We start from the raw sequence: 27,915 nt of genomic DNA, 5'->3' as shown, positions 1-27,915 counted from the left end.
GAGAAATCTGCACTTGATTTTCTCAGAACGCTGCTTCTGATGGCAGAGATGTGACTGTTAGAAGAAACCAATGCCCGTAATTTTGAGACTGATATTTTCAGAAGCATTATCCTTTGCTCGTGACAGACAGTAGGCTGAGCCTGCCATGATGTGGGTTAGCATTTCCCATACAATTCAACACTCTCTTGAAAGCAGAAATCAAATGATAGCGTACTATATAAAACCATTTTTTGTGTTTGGAAAGTCTATCTTTGTTGCTGTGGACGATTTAATCCTCTGCTATGCTTTTTCTGTATTTCATTAAAAACTCCTCCGGAATTTCATTGTTTCTTGTTCAGATACAGCCGGAACCTCTGAAACAAGTTTCTGGTTGCCTTTGTGTCTTTGGAAGAAAAGACAAAGAAAACACATTAAAGCCCCCCAAAAGCTAGAGATGGCTGTTAAAGTAGTTACCGTAATGTCATTGATCAGGGTGAGAAGAATACTGGGTTAGGTGGAATAGTAATGTCACACCAGTTTTTAAAGTACCCATTCTGTGTAATTCCAGTGCATACCTTCCCCACAGAACAATATCCCTCCTGTCATACACTGTTGAAGGGTCAAAATATTTAAATTACCAGAAGTAGTGACTGAAGGATATGTAGCACTACTTCTATTTGAGCAACATGTGATGAAATTAGAGAATACTGATGGTTTGCTGTTATCACTGTGCAACAATAAATTTCTGTTTTCTAGTACAGTGGTCTGAATTATATGAGCAAAAGGAGAAACTGGGCAAATGTCACTGGTTTGAAAACACTGATAATGAAGGGTCTTGGAAGAAGGTTGTTTTTTGAGTACAAAAAGAGGAAAAAAGTCTGAGTGAGCAGGGAACTCGTGATTCAGTGGTTAAGTTCTGGACCTTACATTGGCTTTTTTTTTTTTTTTTTTGTCTAAGAGAAACGTATCACCAAAATATTAATAGATACATTTGCGACTACCTATCAACACTCACAATAACTGGGAGGGAAAAGCATAAACCAATTTACTGAGCACCTTGGTATTTTGATTTCCTGCAATTTTTATTCTAAATACGGTGATTCTGCCGCCCACCCCAGTCTCTGCTCACAGAATCATGTGATTGTCTGAGAAACTTACCATTCCACTTTTAGGCTAGAAAGGTGGCTGGAGAAATCTTGAAAATATAGACCCTACTCGTTTTTCTGTTTGTTTGTTAAAGGAAAAAGAAATCTAAAAGCTTATAGCGTTTAATGATTAGGATTTTTGTATATTTCTATTGGCCTTGCTGCTTTTTAAGATACTTCACTCTATCTTGCTATTTAAGTATGGTCTTAGCTGTGAACACCAAGAGCAGCTCCTTTTCTGGATGATTGTCAGAGCTGGGTGCAGAGCCAGAATGTTTTCAAAGACCTACAGTATGTAGGACTACTTCTTTCCCTTCTTATATAAAACATATGACGTGTCACAGAGTTATATTTACCCTGAGATCCAAGAGAGTATACAGTAGATGACAGACTTTCATGACTCAATAATTGTCTAATAAGCCTTCCCTAGTTAAAATTTTATCTGTTCAAAATTTGTTACTGCATCCTCTATTGCTCTCCAAATATACAGCCCCCCTGAGTGCTATGGACTTTATTAAACTCTTTCAGAATTTTTTCATAAATTATAAGCTTTTGGTAGCATGAAATGCATGAAATGAAAATTACCTACAGACTTGCAAAATATACAAGAGTTTCGAAGGGTTGACAAGGGCTTCATTCGATTTTTTTAATTAGTTTTTGATGTACAATTATGAATTTAGAGTAGCAGTTCTGTAAGCTGCTCCCAAACATGAGAAGTCCATGCAGCTGTAATAGTTGTGTTTTAAACCAGTTGGTTTTATACGCGGAAATGCGGTGTGTGTAAAATTTGGCAAATACGGGAGTTGTCTTTTGTCTATGCTTTTTTATGTATGCAGAAGACATTAATTGCTGCAGTTATCTACCCTGTGTTGAGTATCCTTTTTTTTTTTTTTTTTTTGTACAGGGGAGAAAGAAAAAGTGTTTTAGGTATGAGCGTTCTCTGTGAAGTGTAGAAAACCAATGCTTATGTGATTTAAAGGGCAGGGGCAAAATTTAGCAGTGCCTCTGGCACACAGTTAATTGATGAACTAGCTCAGAATCAGTGGGCTGTATTTTCAGTGATGCACATGGCTATCATACTGGTTTCTGTTTCAAGAGTATCTGCAATTATGAACCTGTTAGAAAGGCACAGAGCCAGAAATATTTTTTTAAGTGTCTTGTTAGTACTGGCTAACAGAATTAATTATATACAGAATATATGAAGTCATAACAACCTCTAAAACAAAAGATGAAAACATCAGAGGCGTAATTTACTAGCCATATAACATTTTGTAGAGATTTCTTTTAAAAATGTAATAGTTTTTATAGTGAGTTTATGTGGTAGAAGGGTTCCAAGAATGGGCAGCAAACAGATATATCTTTAAAATTCTATTCACCTCTTTGGCACAAGAGACATAAAAGCATTCTCTAGGCAAATTCATGCGTCCCTAGAAGTGGGAATATGTTCAAAGATATGTGGAAAGTTACAGTATCATGCAATGCATTCCTTAGATGATACATCAAATTTACCTATTGGTATCATGAGCACACCTGTTCTGAAAAAGAACACTTTTAATCAGGTAGCCTTATCACTCAACAGATAAATTATTGTGACCAAAAAGTCCTGTTCCTTCCAATCGATCAATCAATTGATCAATCAATCACATGTCTGTGTGTCCTGATAATACAGTTCCAACTTTGCTTCATAGTCTTCCAGCAGGCCCCAAGGACTATCCAGACATGATGTTTTTCATAAAAGATAGTAGCATGTTTGATTTCTTTGTCATTGAGAAAAATGATTAAAAAGGTCACAACACTTGCTATTTCTTTAGCAGGTTCATTTGTGTTTTCAGTTCAATCGAGTCTTACCTCTCCTTTCTACATAAGAAAGTCAGACGTGCCAGGACTGCAAGACCAACTATTCCAAATACGCAGCCAAGAAGAATTACTTGTTTGATATCTGAAAAACAGACACCAACCACAACAAAACAGGAGGACATTGATACATTTCTTCATATCTGTTTGAACGTAGGCACATGTTGTTCTTTGTATTAGTGGAACAGACTGGTAAAGAGTAGGAACTCACATAATTCCTACATTTGACAGGGCAGGTGGCTGCAAAAGCTGTTCTAACACAAAGAAAGGATGGCTAGTGGTCAATACGTTGTTAATGTCATGAATGTGCAGTATTTATGTAGAACTGTCAATCCCAACAACTGGCCATTTTTCAATCCTTTTTCCATATGGTTTCATTGCTTTAAAAATTACCCCTATTTTGGCATTAAAACTTTGAAACTACCTCTGCTGCTTAATGGTCTACGTAAAAGAGAGCAAAAATAGCTGTTCTGATGTGGATATGGTGAACTGCATCAGACAGTGTCAATGTAATTTTGTGACTGCATAATAAAGACACATAATAAGAAACCAGATATGAAACAAATTTTGAATAACAAATCTCCTCTTGTTTTCTTATTCCGCTAAAGAGTTGCAGGTTACAAGTTCTGTTACTTTTCTGCTGATGTAGGACAGCACTAGCAGGATGCTGTACAGCGGTGGTGAGCAACAGAAGCTAAAGATACCACGCAGGTAAATTTTCATGACACATAAGAGGATTGGTAAAAGTTTAGGAGATGCAGCATCTAGAGTGAACCGTCTGGGAGAAACAATGCTTCCTGAGTTTTGCATCCTTTAAGGAAAAATACTTGTTGGAGTACCACAGCTGAAAAACTGCAAGTCCCCGTGTGAGCAGCCTTTGTCCCGGGCTCAGTGTCAGTGAGTCAAACAGAAGTGTAGTTCCTTGGCTCTGTGTTGTCCTAAGGTCAAAGTAGATTCAAGCTCTGCCCTTTTTCTGCATGTAGTGATAGCACTGTATGCATGTATTGGGGAGCACCTAGCCTGTTTAGAGATAGGTGAGCAGTGGTGCATCTGAGCTTTAATGTATCTGGGCTGCATTTTTGCCAGCCAGTCCTTCCATCGCTTTGTCCTGCCTGTGGGAAGAACTGCCCAGGCTACGGCCTAGCGTACAGTGATGGCAGAGTGATGTAACAGACACTTCTGTGATCCTAGAATAGATAATTTTGCTTCTAATTTGGTTTATACTGAAGTTTAAGGAAAGAAATGGGATACATAAACTGTATCACAGGCATTGGTCCTTCATCCAGTAACTTCTGTACAAGGCTCAAAAACTTGTGTTTGGCTTACACACATCTTACAGGCAGGTACCCTGTCTCTGCCAAGTGATGAGAACCCACCACTGGCCTCGGTAGTTGGGTCCAGTGATAATTTGCCTCTTGTGAAATCTTTGTATTTAATTTATAATCTCAGGTTACATTCCTTGATTTTAGTATGTTTTGCAGCCAGTCTCCTGGAAATGATAGACAGACAAAAATTCTGTAATAAGAAGAACTAATGTTTTTTGGCATCCTCATTTGAAAAAAAAGTGCAGAAGTCTAATGAGATTTCTGACAACTTTCCAAAAAGAACTGTATTTGCACAGAGCCTGAGCATGGAAAATGAAACCTAAACGTGAGAAGGGGAGGGGAAAAAAGGAAAAAAACAAAAGACAGCCAAAACCAGATTGCACTTAACACCACCAAATTATTGTCTGTCACAAACAGACTATCTGTGTATATATATGTATATATATTGCTAAGAATTATAATTTTTAGCTGCATTTTACTTCTGATCTTACTAGAGTCTCCTTTTTGCTTTTGCTGGATGGTTTCTTTTTCTTCCTCTATGTGATATTCTGTAAAGGGAGGTTGCTGTGGTACTGGCAAGACATGCAGTGGGATTGTAATTAGAAGCATAGCAAAATAATTATTAGCAGAGGATTTCCATGGAAACTTTAACTCAAGGAAGAAAAACTCAAAAGCAACAATATGCAGCCCCAACAGCATAATTTGTATCTGAAATTTCAAATACAGAAATGGATTTTGCAAAATAACACGTTCAGTTTTCTTGTTTCCACCTCTCTTTCTAATCCAGTTTTCGTAGTCCTCATGCCTTTATTTTAACTGTTCTAGCTGTTTTGAAAAACAGAAGCACATAGGAACTAAAAATTCTTGGTGATTTGCAATACGGAGCTTGAATTTGATGTGCCACAAAACTTCAGCAAGTGTAACGGGCATAGCGCTGTAAAGAAGTACCCCTGGAAGCTGAGAATAATAGAGGGCTGGACCCTGTGTTCTTGACCAGCAAGAAAGAAATAATTCAAAAATGTGTGTTTTAATAGTTCATGCAGGCAGTAAAAATGTGACCACTAATCACAGTGGCTAGGTCAGTGGTCACCCATTCAGGCGCCCAGAAATTTGGAAGTACTGTCCATTGATTTTGTCAGCATTTTTCTGGCATCAAGAAGACTTTCTGTCACAGGGCTTGATAAAATTGATATTGGTGACACAGCAGCATGATGCTGTGTAAAGAGGAAAATGGTGAAGAAAACTGACCTCAGTAACAGCAGATTTTGACAACGTGAGGATCTTTTCAGTACTTGTGCTGAATTCAGAATCACCACAAGGAAAACTGGCACTGGATTTCAACTGTGTCTTAGACTGAAGGCGGAAATGTATTTAGTGGAAAGCAAGTACTAGCTGTCCATGCTATAAAAATACTAGAGTTTTAGACATAAGTGAGAGGAACTTTGGACTGTTCTGCCTATCTTGGGAGAGACTTGGACCTGTCAATAAAATAACCTTCTCAGGCAGAGACTGATATCCAGCAGCATATTTTATGATGCAAAAGGAGGAACAAGGCCAGATATGAATGCCATTATTAGGGCACGGCAGTAAAAAAAATTAAGAACTGTGTATGCAATTTGTATTTTAGATTGTCTCAATCAGTTGTCAGTACTGTCAGTATCCTGCTGTTATGGGCAGCATTGCCATACTCCAACTTCCTGAGGCTGATAAAACTCATCATTTTTGACTCACATTGCAAATGAACTACATCCCCAAATATCAAAAAGTAAGGAAGGGCTTTGTTACAATCAGATCAATAAAATTCTTTCACACCTTATTGTCCTTTGTCATGTTTTAGGAAACCATGTGCTGGAAAATGTTGCAGTTTTTGTTTGCTTATCCATAAAGCTGCAGCACATCTCCATCATTCTGAATGCAGTTAATCTCTGCGTATCTTCCAACTCCTTCCCTCCGATCCCTCAGGGCTGGCTTTTTGCCCCGCTTTCTCTAGTGTAAATGTTAGCATCCGGTTTGCTTATTGAGACTGACTGGCTCCTATCCAGTATGTATGTGGTTGATGGCAGCAGTGGAAAAACGTTCTTAGCTTTCAGCTTGGCAAAATGTTTTGCCGCTGACTTTTTAAGATCTGGCCTTACTTTGTAAAGATTTCATTCTCTTCAGGCTTTTGACAGACGATCTATTATTACAGTGAACTATGAAGCATGCGAAATGATCTGCAAAATTTCTGAATCTCTCGTATTTTCAACTGTTAACTAAAGTACTCGATATGCTCTGGCCTATCATATTAAACAGAAATGTTTTGAAATACCTCTAGTTTCATTCTTTCCAAAATAGCATCACTACTGAGATTGGCCCCTGTGAACACAATCAGTTGCATATCAATTACTAACAATGGCCGGTTCAAGAAAACATTTCATAAACGTTCACTCATCTATTTAAAATTAAGCAACATTCGCTGTTTTGTATATGCATATGTTCAATAATTATTTTTTATGTTAAAGTCCACAGTCTGCTGCCCAAACTCACAGTGGTTCATCTCACAAATACCACTAAACTTGCAGAACTGTGTTGGAGATGAACAAGCAATTGGTGCGGGTCTGCAGAGGTTGATGAAATGTGTCAGCTGGCCAAGAATTCATTGCTGATGTGTTGTGCAGTTTCCACGTTTCTTTGGAAGGTGCTCAGAATGGAGAATCTGTTGATATGAGTTATTTTATGATTAACTGCATTAAAAGTGCTTCAACATGCTGTGTGGCCTTGCATTACCGTGGTGCTTTGAAACATTGCCATCTTGAGGACATTTGCAGTGTATGTGGTGTATGAATAAAACAAAGTCGAAACTTAGAAAATGTTGGACAGTTTCCTGTAAATTGTAGAGACAGCCTAACTGCTACTAAATCCAACAATCCCAGGTTAATTGGTAATCTAATAGTCGTGACACAAGATGGGTAATAAATCTGTGTTATTTATACTAAATACTATTACATCATTCACAACAATTTTACTGCTATAGAATAATACATTATATTTTAAGGTAACAATTCTTTAGAACAAAAGAGTGGAAGCCTTCAACAAGCGTGGGCCTTGTCTGCTCTCAAACCATAGAATTGCAGAACGGTTGAGGTGGGAAAGGACCTCTGGAGGTCGTCTTGTCCAACTCCCCTGTTCAGGTAAGGCCACCCAGAGTCAGTTGTCCAGGATTGTGTCCTGACAGCTTTTGAATATCTCCAGGGAGGGAGTCTGCAACCTTTCTGGACAACCTGTGCCAGTGCTTCACAGTAAAAAAGTGTTTCCTGATGTTCAGACAGAACCTCCTGTGTTTCAGTTTGTGCCCGTTACCTCTGGGCACCACTGATAAGAGCCTGGCTCCATCCTCTTTGCACCTTCCCTTCAGGTATTTGTACACATTGATACGATCCCCTTCCAAGCCTCAGCCTTTTCTCATAGGAGAGATGCACCAGTCCCCTAATCAGCTTTCTTTGTGGCCCTTCGTTGGACTCTCTCCAGCATGTCCACGTGTCTCTTGTGCAGAGGAAGGCAGCACTGGACAAAATACTGCAGGTGTGGCCTCACCAGTGCTGAGCAGGGGGGAAGGATCCCCTCCCTTGTCCTGCTGGTGATAACTAATGCAGCCTGGGAAACCATGAACCTTCTTTGCCACAAGGGCACACTGCTTGCTCACGTTCAGCTAGGTGTCCACAGGGCCCCCAGGTCCTTTTCTGCAAAGTTTCTCCTCAGGCACTCATAATGTGTCACTTCATAACCCACTCCTCAGATGGCTTGGACTGGATATATGTTTGCCCCAGTTACTTGCAAAGAAAGTTAAAACTGTAAGAGTGATGACAGAATGAAGAGTGACAATAAATGGTTGGGGGTTGTGCCATCACTTATACTTGAAATCTAGCTCAAATTACTAAAGGATTTCAATAATCGCTAGTTCTGTATGTGTATGCGTAGAGTATATATTTATAAAGCCGCTAAAAGAACATTACATAAGAAAATTACGTTAAAATAATGCTGTAAATAAAAATTCTTTTTGTAGCCTTCGTATTTTTGTGCTACAGAATCATTTGTAGCTAAGTACTATGCTTTCCTGTTTTTCTAAGACTGAGTTTGAAATGTATTTTAGGTTGTCCACTCAAGAAGCATGCCTACGAGTTCCTTTCAGGCAAACTCGGAGAAAGGGAAGCATGTAGTGCTAAACCCTTAGAAAGAGTAGATACATGAAATAAAATTGTAAAAACCCACCATAAACTACCTGTTATTTAGATCTGAATATTAGTCTTTCTGTAAACCCAGGGATTTCATGTCCAATGTCTTCCCAAGTAAGAGAAGTTGCTTTTGTCAAGGGCCATCATCATTTACTGAGATTGCCTTGTTTGTGATAATGTTTTCTTAATGACGATTTGTAACATTTAAAAGGAAACAGACCTGTTCTTGGGATGCAGCTGGGTGTGTCTCCAGACCAGGCCCCCGTCACTTGGCAAATTCTTTCCTTTGACCCAGTGAGTTCATAGCCCTGATTGCAGATGAAACTGATGGTTGAGCCCAGCAGGTAGGTAGTTCCATTCTTTCTTCCATTGGTTGGATGATCCAGCCAGCCACAAGAGATCACTAGTAAAAGAGACATATCTGATTAAAAGTATTTTGGATCCAACACAATGATTCAGATGGCATTTTAATAGTAATTCATGGAAAGACAAAGATTTTTAGACTAACTGAAAGACAATATTTTCTGACTTTAGAAAAAAAAAAAAAAATTAAGTCCGAGGAAGACAGGTGAAGGCACAGAAAATGAAGATAAATGTTCCACACAGTGGTGTAGTAGTGGAAAAAATGGAAAGAAATTTATTTTGTGTTTGTCTATCCTACCAGTGCAGATTTTTCCTGGTACAAGGACAATTCCTCCTGATAAGCATGTTTACAGGTGCATGAACCTACAGTTGAGCAAAACCTCCTTGAACAGTGTTAACTATTTAGATGCCATGTAGAAAAAGAACTGTAGTGATGAATGCTTTGTGGAATGTTGTATCACCTGGCTTTAGATCTTCTACCAGCAGCTTATGATTCTGATGAGATAGTCGTGTGGAAATTCCCACTTGAAGGCTTCTTGTTGTCAGAACATCGAATCTACAGAACGGGTCAGAGTCACAGAGCAAGACCATCACTTTCAGCAGGGGATCAGCAGGGTCTTCGTAAGGAATGAACACGGGCAGAAAGGAAGCATTGTGCTTTTCCCCATAAAAGAAATTGTTCAGTAAGAACTCTGTGTCATAAGTAAAGAGAGAAGTTCCATTTTCAACAGCCCCTTGGGAGATGGAGAAAGAGAGAGAGATTCATATGTAACATTGCCTACAGACCTATACCACCTTCTGCTACTAATCCAAGTGCTTGTTTACATAAATGTAGCTAGAGCTCGAAGAGATCTACAAAGCCCTACAGCTTCCTTTCAGTTCAAGATTATTTTCCTTTTCATTTCCAGCATCTTAACTTAGCACTAAAGTTAGTGTTTGGTTAACCCGTGTTTGATCAATTACTTAAAATTAGATCCAAATAATTGTGTAGCTATGATTTCACATAAAGATGGTTTTAGATGCCTGCTGGCAAAATAGTGATAAAGAAGTACCTCAGGCAGAGCTAGCTAAACCGAACATCACTAGCAACACAAATCCTGATCCTGTGCTTCTCTAAATTTATCATGTCTGCTGTGGCCCTGCTTTTTGTTTTCACGCCACTAAATCAGAAACTTCCTGAAGTAGGAGCAGTGAGACTTTTCAGTACGATCTGAAACCTTGAGTATGGCTACACTGTGCTTAATGCAGAGATGAGACGGTAGCCAGAGGATATTGTGCATCATGTTTCTGGCCCATCTGCTAACCCGCTGTTAGGAGTGCTGACCAGTCTAATGATGCAAGCTAGATATAGCAGCCTCATCACTTTCATTAAATGAAAGCAGCCATTCTTTTACACACACCCCTCCCACACCCTCTTTTTTAGAGGCACCGTCCTGGTTCCGGCCAGGATAGAGTTAAATTTCCTTGGGCTGAGTGAGAGCACAGCCGGAAGGCCGGGCCGTGAGGTCATGCTCGGTGGGTAAAGGAGACACGTGCTCTCTTATTTCCCTTTTCCGGTCAGCGCGGCGGGGTTTTTGGTTCCGTCGGGATCGCTACGGGGGCGGGCTGTCTACCTACCGGTGGCCGGTTGGTGAGTAGCTGCGTTGTATCTTACCCGTTTGGACTTCCTATTATAACTGTTGTTTTGTTACTAATTGTTTTTTGTTCAACCTACGAATTTGGGGGTTTATTTGTGCCTCCCCGATTTCACCGGGAAGGGAGAGGGGGAGTAAACGACCGGCCACGTGGTGATTGGCTACCGGCTGAGTTCAAACCACGACAGGGATAATTATTACATTGTGATTTGATAAATGTTTTTTTAAATTGTCAGCATGGTTCTTGATGGAAACGTTGCTCATATTCTGGAAGAAGACAGCTGACCCTGCCTATTGCTAAACTTCTGTAATGCTTTAGTCTGGTGATGCTGCGTTCAGCTGACCATAGTAGAATGTAGAAATATGAACTCTGACTCTTGATGGAACAAAGTGCAGGACATTCCATCATGATTCTGTCTTCAATCATTTGGCTAGGTACATTACCCACTTGGGTAGAGGAGGGCATACTTCTCTTACTCCCTTCTCTTCCCCCAGCATAGATTGCTTGGTACAGACTTCATCTGCTAGTTTGTAAATTGGAAGCTGTTTTGAATTTGGAAAGAAAATGTAATAATAGACCAGAGAAATTACTTACAGTTAGCTCCAAACTCAAACAATTGCTGGGGACTTGCATGAATTGACAGGGAGGTTTTATTCTTGAAGGTATACTCATCCTCTGTGTAGCCATTCATTACCCCAAAGAGACCCTGTGTGTGATTCATAAACTTATCGGGGAGCAGAACTGTCAGGGTCAGCAATCCTCCACTTCCCCTTATTTCCACTCCAGACCCAGAAGAGAACATAACTGTGATGTTCTCATCAGCTGTAGAATGGAGAAAGAGACCTATAACAATGAGAGGAAGAGGACAAAACAGCTAATCATCCATAGTGAACAGATTGTTGTGTCATCAGTTTTAACCATTTTTCATAAAACTTTTACTTCCTTCTACTCTGGGCTACATTTTAAGAAGCATTTAAAGGGAGGCCACACCTTCATACCTACAACTGCAGTAAGATGGCTACTACAGAGTAGTCGTAAAAAAAGGCCCACAGTTGATACAAGCTGCACTGCCTTCTGGCAGTGTCCCAGAGCAGAAGCCTTAAGATAGGAGGTGATTACATCAGAGAGTGGCTGTGGGCTGGAACCCCTGCTCTCAGTGGTCACTGGTTTCCTCTGCTTCTTGATTGTCTTGTCAAGACCTGCCTAATATGGCTTCTTCTCCAAGCCCCATCACTGCCCCTTCCATTTTTTTTTCCTTCCTGCATCTCTCTGATTCTGCAGCCCCTTGTTGATGTAGTCTTCTCTCTGCTCTTCATTATATTTCCCAGCCATTTGAGGAATAATAATTGCTAGCCACAGAAAACTTCCTCTGATGAATAGGAGGCTTACTGTTAAAATTCTAGTAATGTTTATAATAGTTGTTAAATTATTATAAAGACTAATGAAATGATCACACCCCTGGAGGAAAAAAAGTCAACTTTTCATAGTATCTCCAGCAGAAGAATAGAGGAATAACATCTGACCGATCAAGATGGCTCCTGATAGGTGAATGTGAATTTCAGTTATGTTTTAGTACATATTTTGGTTATATTTCACTATATTCCATTTTGCTTGGTAGATTTCATTGCATTAGGTGCAGTAAGCTCAAAACAGAATGTGGAGTGAGACATTTTTAATTCCATTCACCCTCCATGGGATGAGAAGGAAAACCATTGCTCTACAAGCCACTGAAAGAGAACATAGAAGATGTGGACATTGAAGCCCCCTGTTAAAACACTTCACTGTCATTGCCAGGATTGCATGCCATCCCTTCATAATCCTCTCATATCCCAGAAAGTTAAGGCAAGCACGAGGTGTTGGTAAAGGTTGTCATTTCCGCTATTTGAACATTCTGGGAGAGGAGAACATGCCACAGTCCAGCCTACTGGCAAATCATATGACTCTGCCTCTTCCTGAACACAGCATAGGTGCTTCCAGTTACAGCTGGGCTAACTGCCAGTAATGCTGATGAGAAGCAGAAGGTTGTGGGTTCTGTTGTGCTCACCTGAACCATGACTCCTCTCCGTGGGAACACAGCCACTGTGTGCTTCTCTGTAGCACCCTTGATCCATGGCTATTTGGAAGGAGATGTGTAGCCCATCATTCTGGTGGCTATATTCCTGCCCATATTGTAGCTGCCAGCAGCCTCAAAGGCCAGAGGAATCCATGTACTGGGCTAGTATAAACACAGGGCCAGGTAGGCAAACTGGATGGAAAGGGCATTCTCCCATGTGCTCTCGATTTTGTTTTTTTCACCAAGGCCCATGCCAACTGTGCACTACCACTGGTTCTGCCTCAATCTGGCAGCAACTGAACTGCAAAAAGTCATGTGATAATAAAATAAATGCTAATGAGCTGGGACACTGCCTGTCCTTTGTTTCACTCTTGATACAAATTTTGGAGTGACCTGCAGCCTGTTTTGCAAAAGGACACTGAAAAGAGTCAAAACACATGCACCTAGAGAAATTTTTAATGGTACATGGGCTTCATCAGAATACAATAGCTTACAAGGCTGATATTTGTAACTAACCTTTCAGGTCCATCCAACTTTGCTCAGAGAAGCTGATGACCTTCTGGTTCAACAGGACCTCCAGATTCAAATTCTCCGAGTAGCGTATTTCGATCACATCCGAGTTGTTCTCCTGCATGGCCACTGCAGACAAGCCTGTCACCTGAGCCTCAGTTCCTTCCAAATAAAAAAACAACCCCCCAAAATACCCAACATGATATAAAGTAAATATGGAAGGTTATAATTATAAAGACAAAAAAACCCCCAGATATTTCCTAAATATAATTAAATATGATTATTTATATTTGAGGGAATTGCTAAGCATATAAGTCACATAAAACCCACAGTATAAGTTTCCCTCCAGTATATTATGTTGAAAGCAGAATGTTTAATGCTGAGAAAAGTCTGGAAATTCTAAATTCTTCATCCCAATGGCAGTGACTGAGCTGTGTAAGAAAACCAGTTGATCTCTTTCTTGCACGTTCAGTCCTGTGAGTAAGCCTTGGGAAAATCGAAGATAATTTCAGGGAAGACATGACAGAAAAAATGGAGTGAACAGAAATTTAAGAAACTGACCTTCAGAATGAACTGCTCAGTGACTCATGCTACTTCTACCACAAACACAGTAAAATCTATCAAGGGCAAAATATTTCCTTGATAATCTCCATCCTATCCAATGTGGTATTGAGTATATGCATTCCTGTCTACATGTGTGCTAAACACACAATTTTTAGTCCATCCTTATAATTCTACCAGAAGTACCAAATCCTTGAAGTGCATCCCTGAGGCCAGCTGGGATATTCTTTCCTGAGGCAAGCCTGCTATTTATAAAATAGCACTAGATACAGGAAAAGCATAAACAAAAGTATCTGACGTAAGGCTTTTCAGGTTGTCTCTCATGACACAATCCCATTCTGCTGCTTCATGCTCTATTTTTCCCTCATTTTAAAATGCAGGTATGTGACAATCTCATTCTTACAGGCTGGTTTGCAATCTGCCCATTCAAATGATGAAGGCCACAGGTACCTCCAAAAGCTGCTTCTGCCCTGGGTTTCATTTTACAAACAAGCCAAAAGACAAGGGCAATCAGACCCTTTGAATAAAAAAATGACCCCCTTAATCAACTTCTCATCAGACATTCTGTACTTTTCTGCTAGACTGAGGTGCTCAGAAAGATTTTTTTTTCCCATCCAAAGTATGTTTTCTCAGCTCCTTTGGGGGACGTTATTGCTCTGTTAACATATGCATGCATATATACACCTAACGCGGAAAGAAAATAAAGCAGGACATACACTTACCTGCTTTCTATTATTTTTCAGCTACAATACTATGAAAATGCATCAGCTGGGAGCTATGCCTGTTGACTGATTCCTAGAACTGACCTTATGTTTCCTTACAGAGGGAAATGGGCATGGAGAGAATTGAGAATTGTTTTCCTGAGCTCTTAAACACAACAGAAAACCTACACTTCCATGCAATAAAATTAGTAAATAATCTTTGATTAGGAAGTTATTTTTTTCCTGAACATTTTGGCTGTCTTCTGATTAGCTTCAAAACATTGACCTTTCATAAATGGCCAAAAAAGGAGAAGACTAGAGAAGATAGGAGGAATGCTGTAAAGTGCAAATCAAGCAACATCAGAAGTTATTATTTGTCATCGCTGCTTCCTCTCTTACCAACTTACCATTGGGAAAGTGTGCCTGCTCTGTCCTCCCTTGCACTCTTAGGGATGTGAGATCAGACTCTAGCAACGTGTATTCTCCCTGGCCTTTGAAGGTGAAGTTCAGACCATCAAATGTGAAGAAGTGAGGATCCCCAAAAGCAGATGCTGTTTTTAAAAGCAAAAAGAGAAATCAGAACAAGCAAAACCCACAACCCATTAATCCTCCTCTTAGGTTCACGAGAAAAAGAAAATAATCTCATTGTGGTGATCCAGAGAATGGCATTTAAACCCAGGAAAAAATGCAAGGCTGATCCATGGTAAATGTGACGTGAGGAACAGCTATGACAACCTGGAACAGCACTGTGGTAACAGTGAGAAATGTCATTCCAGTTACCCCCTCTCATCTTCATCGGCCAACATTTAGGGGCTGCGTTTTAACAGGCTGTTAAGGGCAGCAATGCTTACCTGGTAGACCCCCTACCAGAATCCTCTGTCAGTCAGGCTAGAAGCCTGATTTGTATGCAGTGTATGAGGAGATTTGGACATAAACACAGGACTGTTCCTGAAGCAGCTCACCAGGGTGCTTCCAAATGTAGCTGGAAGTGACAGTCAGTGAAAGGGAATGGGGCTTTGAAGTCTCATCTGGCCTGAACAGAGAGAGATGGCAGTGATCCTCAGCCCCAAAAGCCTCTCTGGAGTTTAGCAGATATCCTTGGTTTTGCCTTTTGGATCAGTAAGAGGTCAGAAGGCCCCTCTCCCCTCCAGCAAAAAAAAAAAAATTGAAGTTGTGTCATCTTATCTGAGGTATGACTCTCGACGACTAAGGACATCTGTGTGACAGGTAGGTCCCTTTACTGTTTAAGTATTTTGGGATCATTGCCTCTCTCAATCTTTCCCTAGAGAAAGAGTCCCCTCCATAAATCAGGTTCATTAGATCAAGGCAAAGGAGGCCATTGTTTTTTTCTCCTCAGCAGTTTGTGCATTCACTTGGGATTTTCGGATCAAAGTGCACATAGCAAACAAACACAACAGAAAATCACAGTAAAGAAGGCCTGCCCCTGGGTGATAGGTTCAAGTAATTTCTCCACATCTGGCAGATGAGACATTTAACCCCAACATCTCATGTTCCAGGAGAGTTCTGTAAGTACCAAGGTAGCTAACTTTTTTTGTTTGAGCTGATTTTGTACCACATCCATCTTTGGCATGCTTGGAGAAGCTTTTAGCGATAAGTTTTTTGCAGAGGGTTCTGTGGTGTTTGAGGGTTAGTTTTCTCAGGTGCTGGTTAATGAACACTCTCCTGACTGTGTGGCTGGCATATACTTTCTAGGAGAAAGATGAGCATCTACAGTGCTTAGTGAGAGCTGCATGATGGATTTTTGTCATGTTTGAGAGATGGATGTAATGGCATAAGTACATTTAGGAATCTTTTTGCAAGACCATGTGCTTCACATCCCTCATCAACATGTCTTTGCTTAAGAGAGACATGTTGTAGCCTTTCTCTATCATGGTGGAACTGTCAGGGCCCTGAGCACACTCATAGGCCTTAATTCCACTGACGAGTCTCACTGGGCCCTCTAATCTATATCCTCTGTCCATGGGTTGCATCTAAGCTCAGGCCCGGGCCTGAACTATGTCATGGGTGTTCTTGTCTCCATCTCCAACACAGCCATGCCTGTGCCTGGCCATAAACCCCGCTGATCTGCACACAGACCTGCGACTGACTTTCTGGCTTGTCCTTGGACATGCCTTCTCACTATGTACTTGCCGAACAATGGCTGGACTGTGCCCCACCCTGGTTAGCATCACTGGACCAGATCTTTGACCCTGTCTGTCAGACTGACTTCTCAGCTTTCCTTCAGACTTGCCTTGTCACCACAAACTCATCTGGAGATCTGGACTCTTGGCTGACTGCTGCTGCCATCACTGTGTCCACCCTGCTCACTTCACTCAGGACTGGACCATGTGCTGGCAAGGACCTCTGCAGTTTTCTCCTTTTTTCCCCTGAAGAAAAGTGCTGCCTCTTTGCACTTTCCTTCTTTACAGGAGGCCACAATCTTGCCAGCCACCTCAGCACCCCAGCAGCATAGAAGGAGGCAAGACATGTGGCAGCAATAGAAATATGGCAGGACTTGAGGACTACTTAAAAGCAAGGGGCAGGAACAACAGACATATTTGTAAATGGTAAAACTTCCATATTTGATATGAGTAGCATTTTTCAGCACAACAGCTTTGCTAGCTACTGCCAAGCTGTCATTAACCATCCCTAACCATTTTCTTTCTGAGAAAGTGCCCACTGATGATAGGAAGTCATGAACATTGACTACTAAACTTCAGCTATTTAGGTTCCAGGGGTTAATGAGATACTCAACAGCAGAAAATCTTGCAGGACAATTAAAAAACACATACAGATTTTGCCACTGATAGATCAAGAGAAACCTCCACGGTACTTTTCCATAGGACATTGTGCCCTCACCATCGTCAAGTGACATACGCACATATACAAATATTCTAAAAGCCAACACTGTATCAAAAAACTACACCGCATAATGGAATTCTGAAGCCCTTACCAGCTCGAGGCGGGCGATACATCCTGCAGTCACTGGAGGGCCGCCTTTTCATATAGAAGTGACAGTTATCAGACCACAGGCAGCAGTAATAGAAGCTAATGACGTCATAAAGCCAATGGGAAAAGCCAGGTATCCGGGGAGGCTTCATGAAAGGTGGTGAACCCCAGTCATGGCCTCGATCAGGTGTGCTGCCTCCTGTTGAGTCATGCGTGAGGATTTGGGTCCCTGTGGAATCATAGCAACACTGCTGTCCTGCTGCATACTGGGGACTGATTGAGAAAAGCAGTGAGGAGAAAGTCATCGTTCAGCAATGTGAAATCTATTCATATTTAGAGATTACCTATTGCCTTTTTATGGATATTGCTAAATGTTTTGTTTGCCAAGCTTTATATGATGTCCAGAGATGATACCTCCCAGTTAGACTTCGCCCCCCACCCCTGCTCTGTTCTTGTAAATTAGACCAGATTAGGGGGAGGGAGGGAGGGGTTTTTGACCAAGGCAGTAAGGAGGTTCTGTAGGCCTTATACCTAAATGAACTCTTTAAAATTGTTCTGATAGAAAGAGTGCAAATAGTAACTTGTTGAACTTAAGTAGACCAATACAGGAAAGGCTTAATTAGGCTTAATCCAATCTCTTTTAGACATTAGTGCTTGTTTAGGTATTCTAAGGTTTAGCACGGTGTCCTGGTTTGAGTGAGTGGCAAGGGTTTTTGGTAGCAGGGGAGGGGGCTACAGTGGTGGCCCCCTGTGAGAAGCTTCTCAAAGTTCCCCTGGCTCCAAGTCGGACCCGCCTCTGCATCAAGGCCAGGCCAATTAGCCGCGCCTCTGCAATAATGTATTTAAGAAGGGGAACCTGGGAGGAGTTGGGGGAGTGGTGAGGAGGAGTTGTGAGGAGAACATCTGTGTGAACACTGAGGTCAGTGGAAGAAAGGAGGAGAAGGGGGGGAGATGCTGAAGCAGAGACTCCCCTGTATCCTGTGGTGAGATGGCAGGGCCACCCCCCTGCCACCCATGGAGGTCACCAGTGGAGCAGAGGCCAATTTGAGGCCTGTGGGCAGCCCCATGCTGGGACAGGTGACTGTGCCCAAAGAAGGCTGGGACCCTGTGGGAAGAAGGCCCCACTGTGGTAGTTTGGCACTGGGAGGGCTGCAACACGTGGCAGTGACCCACACGCCTGTGGGAGTGGCTCATGTCAGAGGGAGTTTGGGGAGGACTGTCTCCTATGAGAGAGGAACCGCACTGGGACAGGGGAGGAATGCCAGAAATTCCACTCCCCCAAGGTGGAAGAAGCGGCAGGACTGACTGCACCCCCATTCTCTGATCCCTGCACCACTGAGGGGGGAGCAGGTAGAGGTATTGGGAGCAAAGCTGAGCCTGGGAAAAAGGGAGGGGTGGGGGAAGGTGTTTTCGAGATGCGGTAATGCTTCTCTTGGTCCTACTCTGTTACATGTTGTTGTTCTTAGTGTCTATATTAAATGTATGTGCTTTTTTCTTCCCCTAACAAGTCTGTCCTTTGCCTTAAAGGATGAGATCATCCTTCCTTGTCCTTATCTAAAGTTCCTGGGTCTTTTGCTTCCCTCCTCCTCAGCCCTGGGGGGGAAGGGGGAGTGAGCAGCTGCGTGGTGCTCAGTTGCCCTCTGAGGTCAAACCACAACACACAGTGCAATTAAGTGTTTATTAAATCTGAGGCCTTAACTTCATCTCAGCCCTGAGGTCCAATACATGAATAAGACGGAAACAATAGTTGCTATGAACCTGAGAGTTGAGAGTCCAGAGACCTTTGTGACTTCTGTGACACTGCTATCTCTGAGGTGGAACAAGTGATTAAAAAAATGCGGTTTTAAAAAATTTACTTTACCTGGCTTGAACAGCTCTTACACAATGCACAGCGCCAGGGTGGTAAGTACACACACTCCCCTTTTCAATGTCACAGCCATAGTCTGTCTGAAAAAGATCAATGCTCACATTTAATGGGGTTCTTTCCCCATTGTCCTTTCTATTTTTGTCCTCATCCTTTGACATATTTGTAGAATCTAAATGAACTGGTTGCGGCTGTATGTTGAGTAGGATGCAATGATAGGAAAAACACTGAAGCGAGCGGAGCAACATGTTAGTCTAACCTGAGCATTTTGCAGTTTATTACAACAGACCTTGGAAGAACAGATGCAGCTAGACAGGGGATTCAACTAAGTGCATAACAGACACAGATCACGCCGGACTAAATTTAACTGTTGTCCTGTGTTCTTAGAGGGAGACAGTGCAGTAGATCTAATTTTTTTTCTTCACATGCTTTTAACTTTAGTTATCATTTTAGTATCATTTCAAATACACATCGTGTTTGGAGTTTCATAACCAGGAAAGGATAGTAACAAAAATTACCCAACTTTTTTTTCTTGATATGCATAAACACACTGCACCATTTGGTATCATAAATAGGAGAGGAAGTTACCCTTTCTGGTCCTCAGATCAGCGCTGTAGGTGAAAGTGTACACTAAATGGCAATTGATTTCCTAGCTTTTGTCAGTTCCTTGTTAACAGTGAAGTTGAGAAGGAGGAAGGAAGCGGGAGACAGGAAATAATGGATTACAGCTGTGGACTTGAGCTCTGAAGTACAAGGCGGAAAGGTTTGCAACAAATTATGATATGCTAGGCAGAAATGTGGCCTGCTTCTTTCAGCATGGGATATTGCCTACAAACACAGACTGCCATCTTGGAAGATCTCGAAGAAGTCATCCCTGCTCCCAGCTCTTCAGAGCTCACTGTCCTCCCTGAGTGTTTTCTGTCTGCCCCTGGAACTACTGTCTTAACTCCCTGTTTGCAGGTGTTTTCCATCTGCTGTTCTACAGGCACTTTTTTTATTCATACTACCTGGGTAAGCTGTATCTGCCTCTGCCATTTGACATGCTATTTGTGCAAGTTTAAATACAATCTCATTTCCTTGTAATGAGTTTTAGAGATGGAACAGGGGTGTGTCAGGAGTATGACATTCCCTAAGCTTCTACTGGGAACCCTAATAAGCCAGAGGGGTTGATTAATAACTTACATGGAATCTGCCAGTGTCAGCTCTTGCCTGTGCCAGGGTGCAAGGGCAATCTGTAATTTCTTCTATAAAGTTTGGAAGCTTCTCCTCCTTTCTGTCCCATTCTATACATTTTGCAGTTGCCCATGCATTTGGGTCATTTCTGAAGTCTTTCCCAAGGTGCCAAGCCAATGCATGTTCTCGGCTCCAGACTGATGGAATGTTTCTGGGGGGGGGGGGGGGGGGGGGGGGAAAGCCAAAAAATAGATCTGATAGCTGAACAAGTACTGTTTTGACAGTAACACTGTCTTAATCACTAACAATAATTATGAAGAATCTTTCAACTTGCGAGTTGTTATTTCATTGCAAATTGAAAATTTCTTTTTCCTGCAAAAAGTTACAGCAAATCAAAATTTTCTAATTCAGAAGGTGACATGACAGCATGCAGCAAGTATGCAATAATCAGAATACGTTTTAGCATTTGTGATTCTGGCTTATGTGGACCTTCTTAGAGACAGGTTTTCTTCTCATGCCTTTTCACATCATAGTTCCATTTAGGCCAGAATGAAGAAAATCTGGATTCTCTAACAAAACCCAACCCCATGCCCCAGTAGTATCAGGCCCAATGGCAATATATGGGGAGAAACCATTCAGAATCCTTGAAATGTTCCAAGGCTACTGTGCTCTCCACCCATGAAGAAATATCAAACATGAAGCGTAATAAAAAAAACCCTCTAGAAAGATAAAAGGTTACCCTACTGTGGGCAGCGACTGCTAAATGCTAAAAAAGGTTCTGATGTATTAGTAATATGTTCTAACACTGAAGAGGTGGCATTATATATTCATAGGGGCTACACCATCTATATCAAAAACTGCAGATGTGGAAAAATTATGAAGGAATATCTGTACAAGCTTAGAATACACATGGAGCACTTAACAGAGGTAAATCACCAAAAATCATGGGGAATATACAATGAAATAAAAGGAAGTGGGCATAATATTTGTAGGAATGGAAAGGCCTACATACAAAATCGGAAACAAATTAAATGCAGAGGAAGGCCTGTGGCTGCAGTGACAAAAGTTTGACAATCAGGGCCTCCTCCACAGTTGTGACAAAAGAAATCAGCAGATCCTAGTTTGCTGACAGTACTGGGTTTGGCTGGGGTGGAGTAATTTTCTTCATAGCAGCCCATAAAGTGCCATGTTTTAGATTTGTGATCAAGACAGCGCTGATAACACCCCAATGTTTTAGCTGTTGCCAAACAGCTGGTTGCACAGTGTCAAGGCCTTCAGTGTTTGTCATGCTGGCCCCCAGGGAGTAGATAGGGGTTGGCAAGAGGCTCAGAGGGAACACAGCCGTGACAGCTGACCCAGACTGACCAAAGGTATATTCCATGCCATAGACCATCATGCTCAGCAATAAAACTGCAGGGGAGATTTTCCAAAGTAGCCCTTACTGGATGACAGACTGGACATTTGTCTGCTTGTGGCAGGTGGTGAACGATTGCCTTTGCATTACTTCCTTTGTGCCTGTGCCCCTCTTTACTTAGTCAATTGTCTTTATCTCGACCCACGAGTTTTTCTCACTTCTGCCCTTCCAGTTCTCTCCCCATTTTTTCATGTGAAATGGAGCCCAAGTCCCAGTTTTAAACATCAAAGGAGACAGCAGCTTTAATACAGGAAGCAATAATAAGGTACTTATGATAAAAGAATGTTATGATGTACTTGCCTCTGCCCATCAGAATAGTTGCTGGACGTAATTCTCAAAATTCCAAAGTCCCATGTACTGTAATTTCCTTTAGCAGGTACGGGAATGAAAGAGAATTTCCCAGTATTGGGGATTTCTCTTGCCAAAGTATAAAGATATTTCCATTCAGCAAACCAGTTTTCTGAGTAACTGTCACCTGTCACATACAGGAAGAAAATAGGTTTGGACACTGGAAAAGAACAATTACCACAAGATTGAAATTAGATGTCTCCACCCATATGTAAATGAAGAGGAAAAGCTGCCGTGATTGTCATAAGGTATACTTGCAGATCTCTTCTTGAGGCATCAGTGAAAGTGACTGCATGCTGCGCAGAGCTCTGCACATAAGTTACACGTGTGAAGACTGCTTGTGCGCAGGTAGGAAAAGTGTCACTTTACCTGTTTCCTGGTATCCCCAGACTTCTATGTTGATATGGGTTGCTGCAAGTGCCTGGTGTGTCCAGGTAAGAGTTAAGTTTCCATCAGTGTTGGGGGTCCCATAGTATTGCCATTTTGTCTCATTTACCAATGTGCATTTTTCTCTATCCGAAACTCTGCTGTGATGTACTGCATTACAGAACAGAAAAAAAGGATTATTGACATTTCTGCTTTGCATAGCTCTGAAAAGGTGCTGCTATATTATTTAAGATTTAGCAGTATTTCCCTTGTGTATGTTTTCGAACAGGATGCATGATATAAAAAGAGTAAGTTGAAGCTGAGAGAATGCAACCCTTACTAATGTCTGTAGTCCTTAGATGACAACACCACGATGCAGTTATTTTCCAATAGAAGTAGCGACAAAAAGGGTACTGTTTTGGTCAACTTCATTTTTAAGCAGGACTTTGTATGAGTTAATGCTGCTGCTGCTGTGTAGCAGCAGAACTCAATTGCTGTGAAAGTTCATCTCTCAAAATATGAATTAACACGAGGGCAACAAGAATGACTTTTCTGAGGTCAAACAGCCTGCTGATGAAGAAGAGAAGTGGTCAAAAGGGGAAGGTTTATATAATCTTGCATCCATGGAGCAAGAATATAGAAAGAAGTACACTGTAGATTTAAGTAAGTAACCTGATAACCAAGTTCCAGAGTACGGAAACGTCAGCCCATCATCTGTAGAAACTTCAAAAGGGATGAAACCAGTCTCATACAGCAGTGGGGAGATGCAGTGGGCTTTTCCATCCTTAGCAACATAGCCACTGGTTTTGATTGTCTGCTTGAACCTGTTGATGTTGAAAACACTTTTCAGTGTCACCATTGAGAGAAAGAAAATTCTGAATGTCTCAGTTGTGTTTCATTAAGCAACCTTGTGTCATGTGTAGATCATTCCAAGTCCCGTGGCTGTTTTGCTTGTAGCAGTGAATATAAACTGAAAAAAATCATGTGTACTTTGTGCTTATTACACCAGTGTGGGTTCTGCTGTGCACTGCACAAATACACAGCAATCTGCAAGCCTTAGATTTACTATTAAATTACTGGGGGAGAGGGGCATGATAAATTGGCAACAAATAACAAAAGGACAGTAGGAAGACAAAGGTGATGTTACATGATTAATAGGATTACAGGGTGGCTAATATTGACCATGATGTGCAGGCATTGCAAATTTTTGGCTTTGTGGGGTTTTTTTGCTGGTAAGTCCTGTGAAATCAACAAAAGTAATTTTCATGCTGTTCTAGAATTTCTGTTGCAAAGATTAACTCAGAACTCATTGCTTGTTATTTAACCACCTGTTTCCAGTTAGGGCTCTTGCCTAGTGGGCTAAAGTATAATCCCACCCATGACTCTTCAGGGTTGATGTATGGTGACTGCACAGCTATTCCAAGTACTGTAGGAAGTTGAGGCCTGCTAGGAAGTAGTACCTTTGCTTGTCTCCACTGAAGTTTGTATTGGCTCTGATAATGCAGCTGTGCAGGTAATTCAAAGTACACAGTTGTGTTCTATAGAATGAATGCCCGAGTTAAAGGTTTTCCCAGTGAAGAACTAAAAACTGTTTCAGGTGCTGCTATCCAGATGGGAAGGATTCCAAAATCTCACTCAGAATCTTCTGTGCAAAGAATGTTAAGACATCGGGGTCAGTAAAATTCAGTGTACCATATGTATTGCATGTGTGACACACGTACGTAAGTGTGATCCAGGCTGACTGCTTAGGGATCCACAGCTTTGTTTTACAGGAAAAAGATAAGGTGTCCTACCTACTTTTCTTTCTTGTTGCTTTCTCATTCAGATTAAGAAATGAATACTTCTTTTTCACAAAATGGAAATGCTAAAAAAATCTTGACAACAAAGAGCCCCCAAAAGAAGCACTTTTAGAAAATGGTTTTGAAATATTAAGGGAAGAACTAGCAGAGTAATGATTGTATGGCACAATAACTTGACCTAAATGAAATGATCCTTGTGGGTGAGGTTTAGCAGAACCTTCGTGTGTTTCAGGATTCTGACAACTTTACAAAGTAAATTTTCACTCCTGTATAGACTAGTCTTGTTTTGTGGTAATTACCTATTGTCAGAAAGTGAGATTAGAAAGGTTCACCTCCCTTTGGTAGAGGAATATAAAATCATGGCCCACCTGCACGTTATCACAGAAGAGGCATTAAAAGCTGTGTTTTCAATGACAAAGTCTTTGCCTCCCATCAGAGATCCTGAGTGTGGAGAAATTTGAAGACAAAATTCTTTATAGTCAGGACAGCAAATTCCCAAGGACTGGCATGTCACCTGGCAAGAACAGGTACCAAGCAGCTCCCCACATTGGTGTGAGCAAGAGTCTTGAGCTCCTTGTTAAAGGAAGAAAAAGACATAGTCAGGAATGTTATTGAACTCTTCTAGATGTTCTCTGAAACGGAAGTACATCATCTAAAGGACTACTGTAAATAATGAAGTAAGCTGGTTATGTTAGTTCAGGAATGTATTTAGGTGAAGGCTGTAATCACCTGCCTATTAAGGTTGCTCTATTTTGAATAGAAAAATACACTTATTTACCTCCCGGACAGCACATAATTTCATCAACTCCATGGGTATTTTTACATCTAATAGAAAGATAAATCTCCAGAGTAGCCCCTCGGTGAGTGTCACTAACTGTATTTATTTCTAAGAGTAGGTCTTAAGCAAACCAGAATGGAGTCCCGCCACTGCCAACCCTACATGGGAATCAATGAGAATGGAAGGCTAGCGCTTTTGGATGAATGGAACGCTAACATTAGTGACAAAGTGTGCTCCAACATGAGATTATGAAAAGCTACTGAAATTGGAATCATAGAATGAATCATAGAATGGTTTGGGTCAGAAGGGACCTTAAAGATCATCTAGTTCCAACCCACCTGCCACAGGCAGAGACACCTTCCACTAGATTATGTTTCTGAAAGCCTCATCCAACCTGGCCTTGAACCCTTCCAGGGAGGGGGCAGCCACAGCTTCTCTGGGCAACCTGTGCCAGGGCCTCACCACCCTCACAGGGAAGAATTTCTTCCTTAGATCTCATCTAAATCTCCCCTCTGTCAGTTTAAAACCATTACCCCTCGTTCTACCCCTACAACCCTGATAAAGAGTCCCTCTCCGCTTTCCTGTAGCCCCTTTCAGTCCTGGGAGGCTGCTCTAACTCTCAACTCTCTCAGCCTGTCCTCACAGGGGGGTGCTCCAGCCCCCCGAGCATCTTTGTGGCCTCCTCTGGCCCCGCTCGAGCAGGTCCGTGTCCTTCTGCTGTTGGTGCCCCCAGAGCTGGACCCAGCACTGCAGGGGGGTCTCCCGAGAGCGGAGCAGAGGGGGAGAATCCCTCCCTTGCCCTGCTGGCCACAGGTTCTTTCTTTTGTGCATTTTATTTGAGTGTAACCTTAACAAGGTAGCTGTTAAGATGACTAGGTACACAGACAGATGACTAGGTCCTTGGCTTAGGTCTGAGTGATGTCTAGCTGAACAGACAGTGAGTAATTACTGGACATGACACGAAAAACTGCTCAACACAAATAAAACAGTGAGAAGTTGATAGATTTTACAGTAACACTGTGAGGAACAGCTGGATTTCACAAACATTTGAGGGGGAGTTAAGTGAGATGGACAAGCTGCAGACAACTGGGAGTACTGAGGACCTTTGGGGGAGTGGGGTCTTGCAAGGGCGACACTGCTTGGGTAACTATATCAATAATACCATGCAATGGTGGGATGACCTAGGTAAGTATCAGAAATTCTAAATTTGCACATGGATGTAGCAAAAGCGGGACCAGTGATGAAAAAGTAATTAGGGGAGGAGTGCTTATTTGGGAGGACACAAGCAAAAAGAAAGGGAGGGGTCAAGGTGAATGGTGAAGAACAAGCATGGGAAAATGGAGAGAGGGAACACAAAAGGACCCAGTCACACATAAACAAGCTGCTAGTCAGTACGTTTTTCTGTCTGAGCCCTGCACCTGATCACCATAGACATTTTATTAAATCTTGTTGCTATTTTCCGTATCGCCTGGCTCTCGTGTGTGTGTGTGCATGTACGCATGTTGTAATTGTGAGTGAACTTCAGGATGAACTAGCCAGTCAGTAGGAGACCTGCACTTGGAAAGGCCTGAGGTCTGAGCTGTTGACCGTGTAAGGGACTTGGGGTCTGGGCTTAGCTAATAGACAAATTTAAAGCCTATACTAGCATGCAAGTTATCTATGAATGTGATGGGTTCGTGAATCGGAAGAGAAGGGGTGTGTTTGTGTTTTTGCTAGTCACCTTCCATTGTGATCAGCTGGAGAGGAGGAACTGAGTGGTGTGCACGTTTATGGGAGTGCTGTCTGTGTTTATTTGGATGCCAGTAAAAGCATTGCTCTGTGTTAGCCTGTGTGGCTGGCTGTGTTAATGTGGTGGGTGTAGTATATGTATCTGCCTCTTTGCAATACAGGCTCAGCCTCCATACTGGCTGGACCTACAAATGGGAACAGCAGCATCCACATCTGTGGGAACTGAGACAGGACGAATTTCCCGAATCTGACAGTACGGCAGATCTGACTCTAGTAGATTGAGATGGAGAAATGTACTGCATCCCAAAAGCTGCTGGATTCATATGCTCCTCAAAGGTCGTTAACAATGTATGAACAAGGCTAGGAGAGGAAGAAATAATTTACGGTCACCCCTCATGGGGCTGAAGAGCAATTGCTTGTAGTTCCAGGTATGTCAGCTTCTGCTGAAATGAGGAGAAAATGTTGCTGAGTTGTTTTGTGTATGGAGTAGGGGGATAGGGAGGGCAGTTTGGTTTTTTTGGTAGGATGGAGAGATCAGGAAAAGGAAAAGGTAGCAAAATCTCTCTCTGTTGGTTTTCCTCCTTTATCCTGGGATAATATGTGGGTGTGTGGCAGGAAAAAACAGGAATGGTAGTGAGTCAGAAATAAAAACCTTCTTTCTATACCAGAAAACCTGCCTGTGATGGAGGTAGAAATGCTTGTTCAATATAGGGAGCTAGGAAGTTGTTCTATGTCTTTAAAAATATTTACTGCATTCTCCAGATTGTCTGTTTAGTTACAGGAGAGATCCACTCTCCTACTGGAAATCACAAAGGAAGAGGTTGAAAATGACACTGCTGGCGAAAGCCAGCTTGTGTGCCTTTGCTTCAGCTTGTACAAAGGGTATCAGTAATTTCTTACTGATGTGTGTATTCTGAAGTTCAGAAGTCAAAACAGTTTGTAGTTAAAAGCAGCAAAATTTTTGAAAGTCACTCACCTGCATTCCAAAGAGCAGTGAGGGTGAAGAGAATGAAGAAAGAAATATCTATGCCAATGAATTCCATACTTTGTCCAGATGATTCAGGATGGCTGATTGTGATAGCCTTTGTGCCTGTTGGGAGAAGCCTTTTATAGAAACACGTGTCCAGAAATAAACAAGATTCTCACTGTTCAAAGGTTT

The 27,915-nt window shown here is 41.7% G+C and overlaps 1 protein-coding gene across 1 annotated transcript; it reads right to left on the bottom strand.

Annotated features, from left to right (window-relative positions):
• Window positions 1-269: 269 nt before the first annotated feature.
• On the bottom strand, window positions 270-27,915 carry SUSD2 (sushi domain containing 2). Its single transcript, XM_074844218.1, has 15 exons — window positions 27,733-27,915; window positions 24,619-24,823; window positions 23,124-23,275; window positions 22,455-22,622; window positions 22,038-22,212; window positions 20,333-20,534; window positions 19,148-19,233; window positions 17,291-17,559; window positions 14,745-14,888; window positions 13,082-13,237; window positions 11,107-11,355; window positions 9,339-9,611; window positions 8,735-8,917; window positions 2,973-3,063; window positions 270-382 (listed from the first exon to the last, which is right to left on the bottom strand). Exons 1-15 carry the CDS (start codon window positions 27,797-27,799, stop codon window positions 301-303), a joined length of 2,502 nt encoding a protein of 833 aa, XP_074700319.1. The 5' UTR covers window positions 27,800-27,915; the 3' UTR covers window positions 270-300.

Source organism: Strix aluco, chromosome 18, assembly GCF_031877795.1.
Source record: "Strix aluco isolate bStrAlu1 chromosome 18, bStrAlu1.hap1, whole genome shotgun sequence".
NCBI lineage: Eukaryota > Metazoa > Chordata > Aves > Strigiformes > Strigidae > Strix > Strix aluco.
Note: the sequence above shows the minus strand (reverse complement) of the source record. Positions and strands in the feature narration are given on the sequence as shown.

Coding starts and splice junctions, on each gene's coding strand:
- SUSD2 (XM_074844218.1), bottom strand. CDS start 27,799: ATGGAATTCATTGGCATAGATATTTCTTTCTTCATTCTCTTCACCCTC. Junction 17,560..19,147: donor GTAAGAGCTGTTCAAGCCAG/GTAAAGTAAATT, acceptor TTTCTCAATCAG/TCCCCAGTATGCAGCAGGAC. Junction 8,918..9,338: donor GGTAGAAGATCTAAAGCCAG/GTGATACAACAT, acceptor CTCTTTTACTAG/TGATCTCTTGTGGCTGGCTG.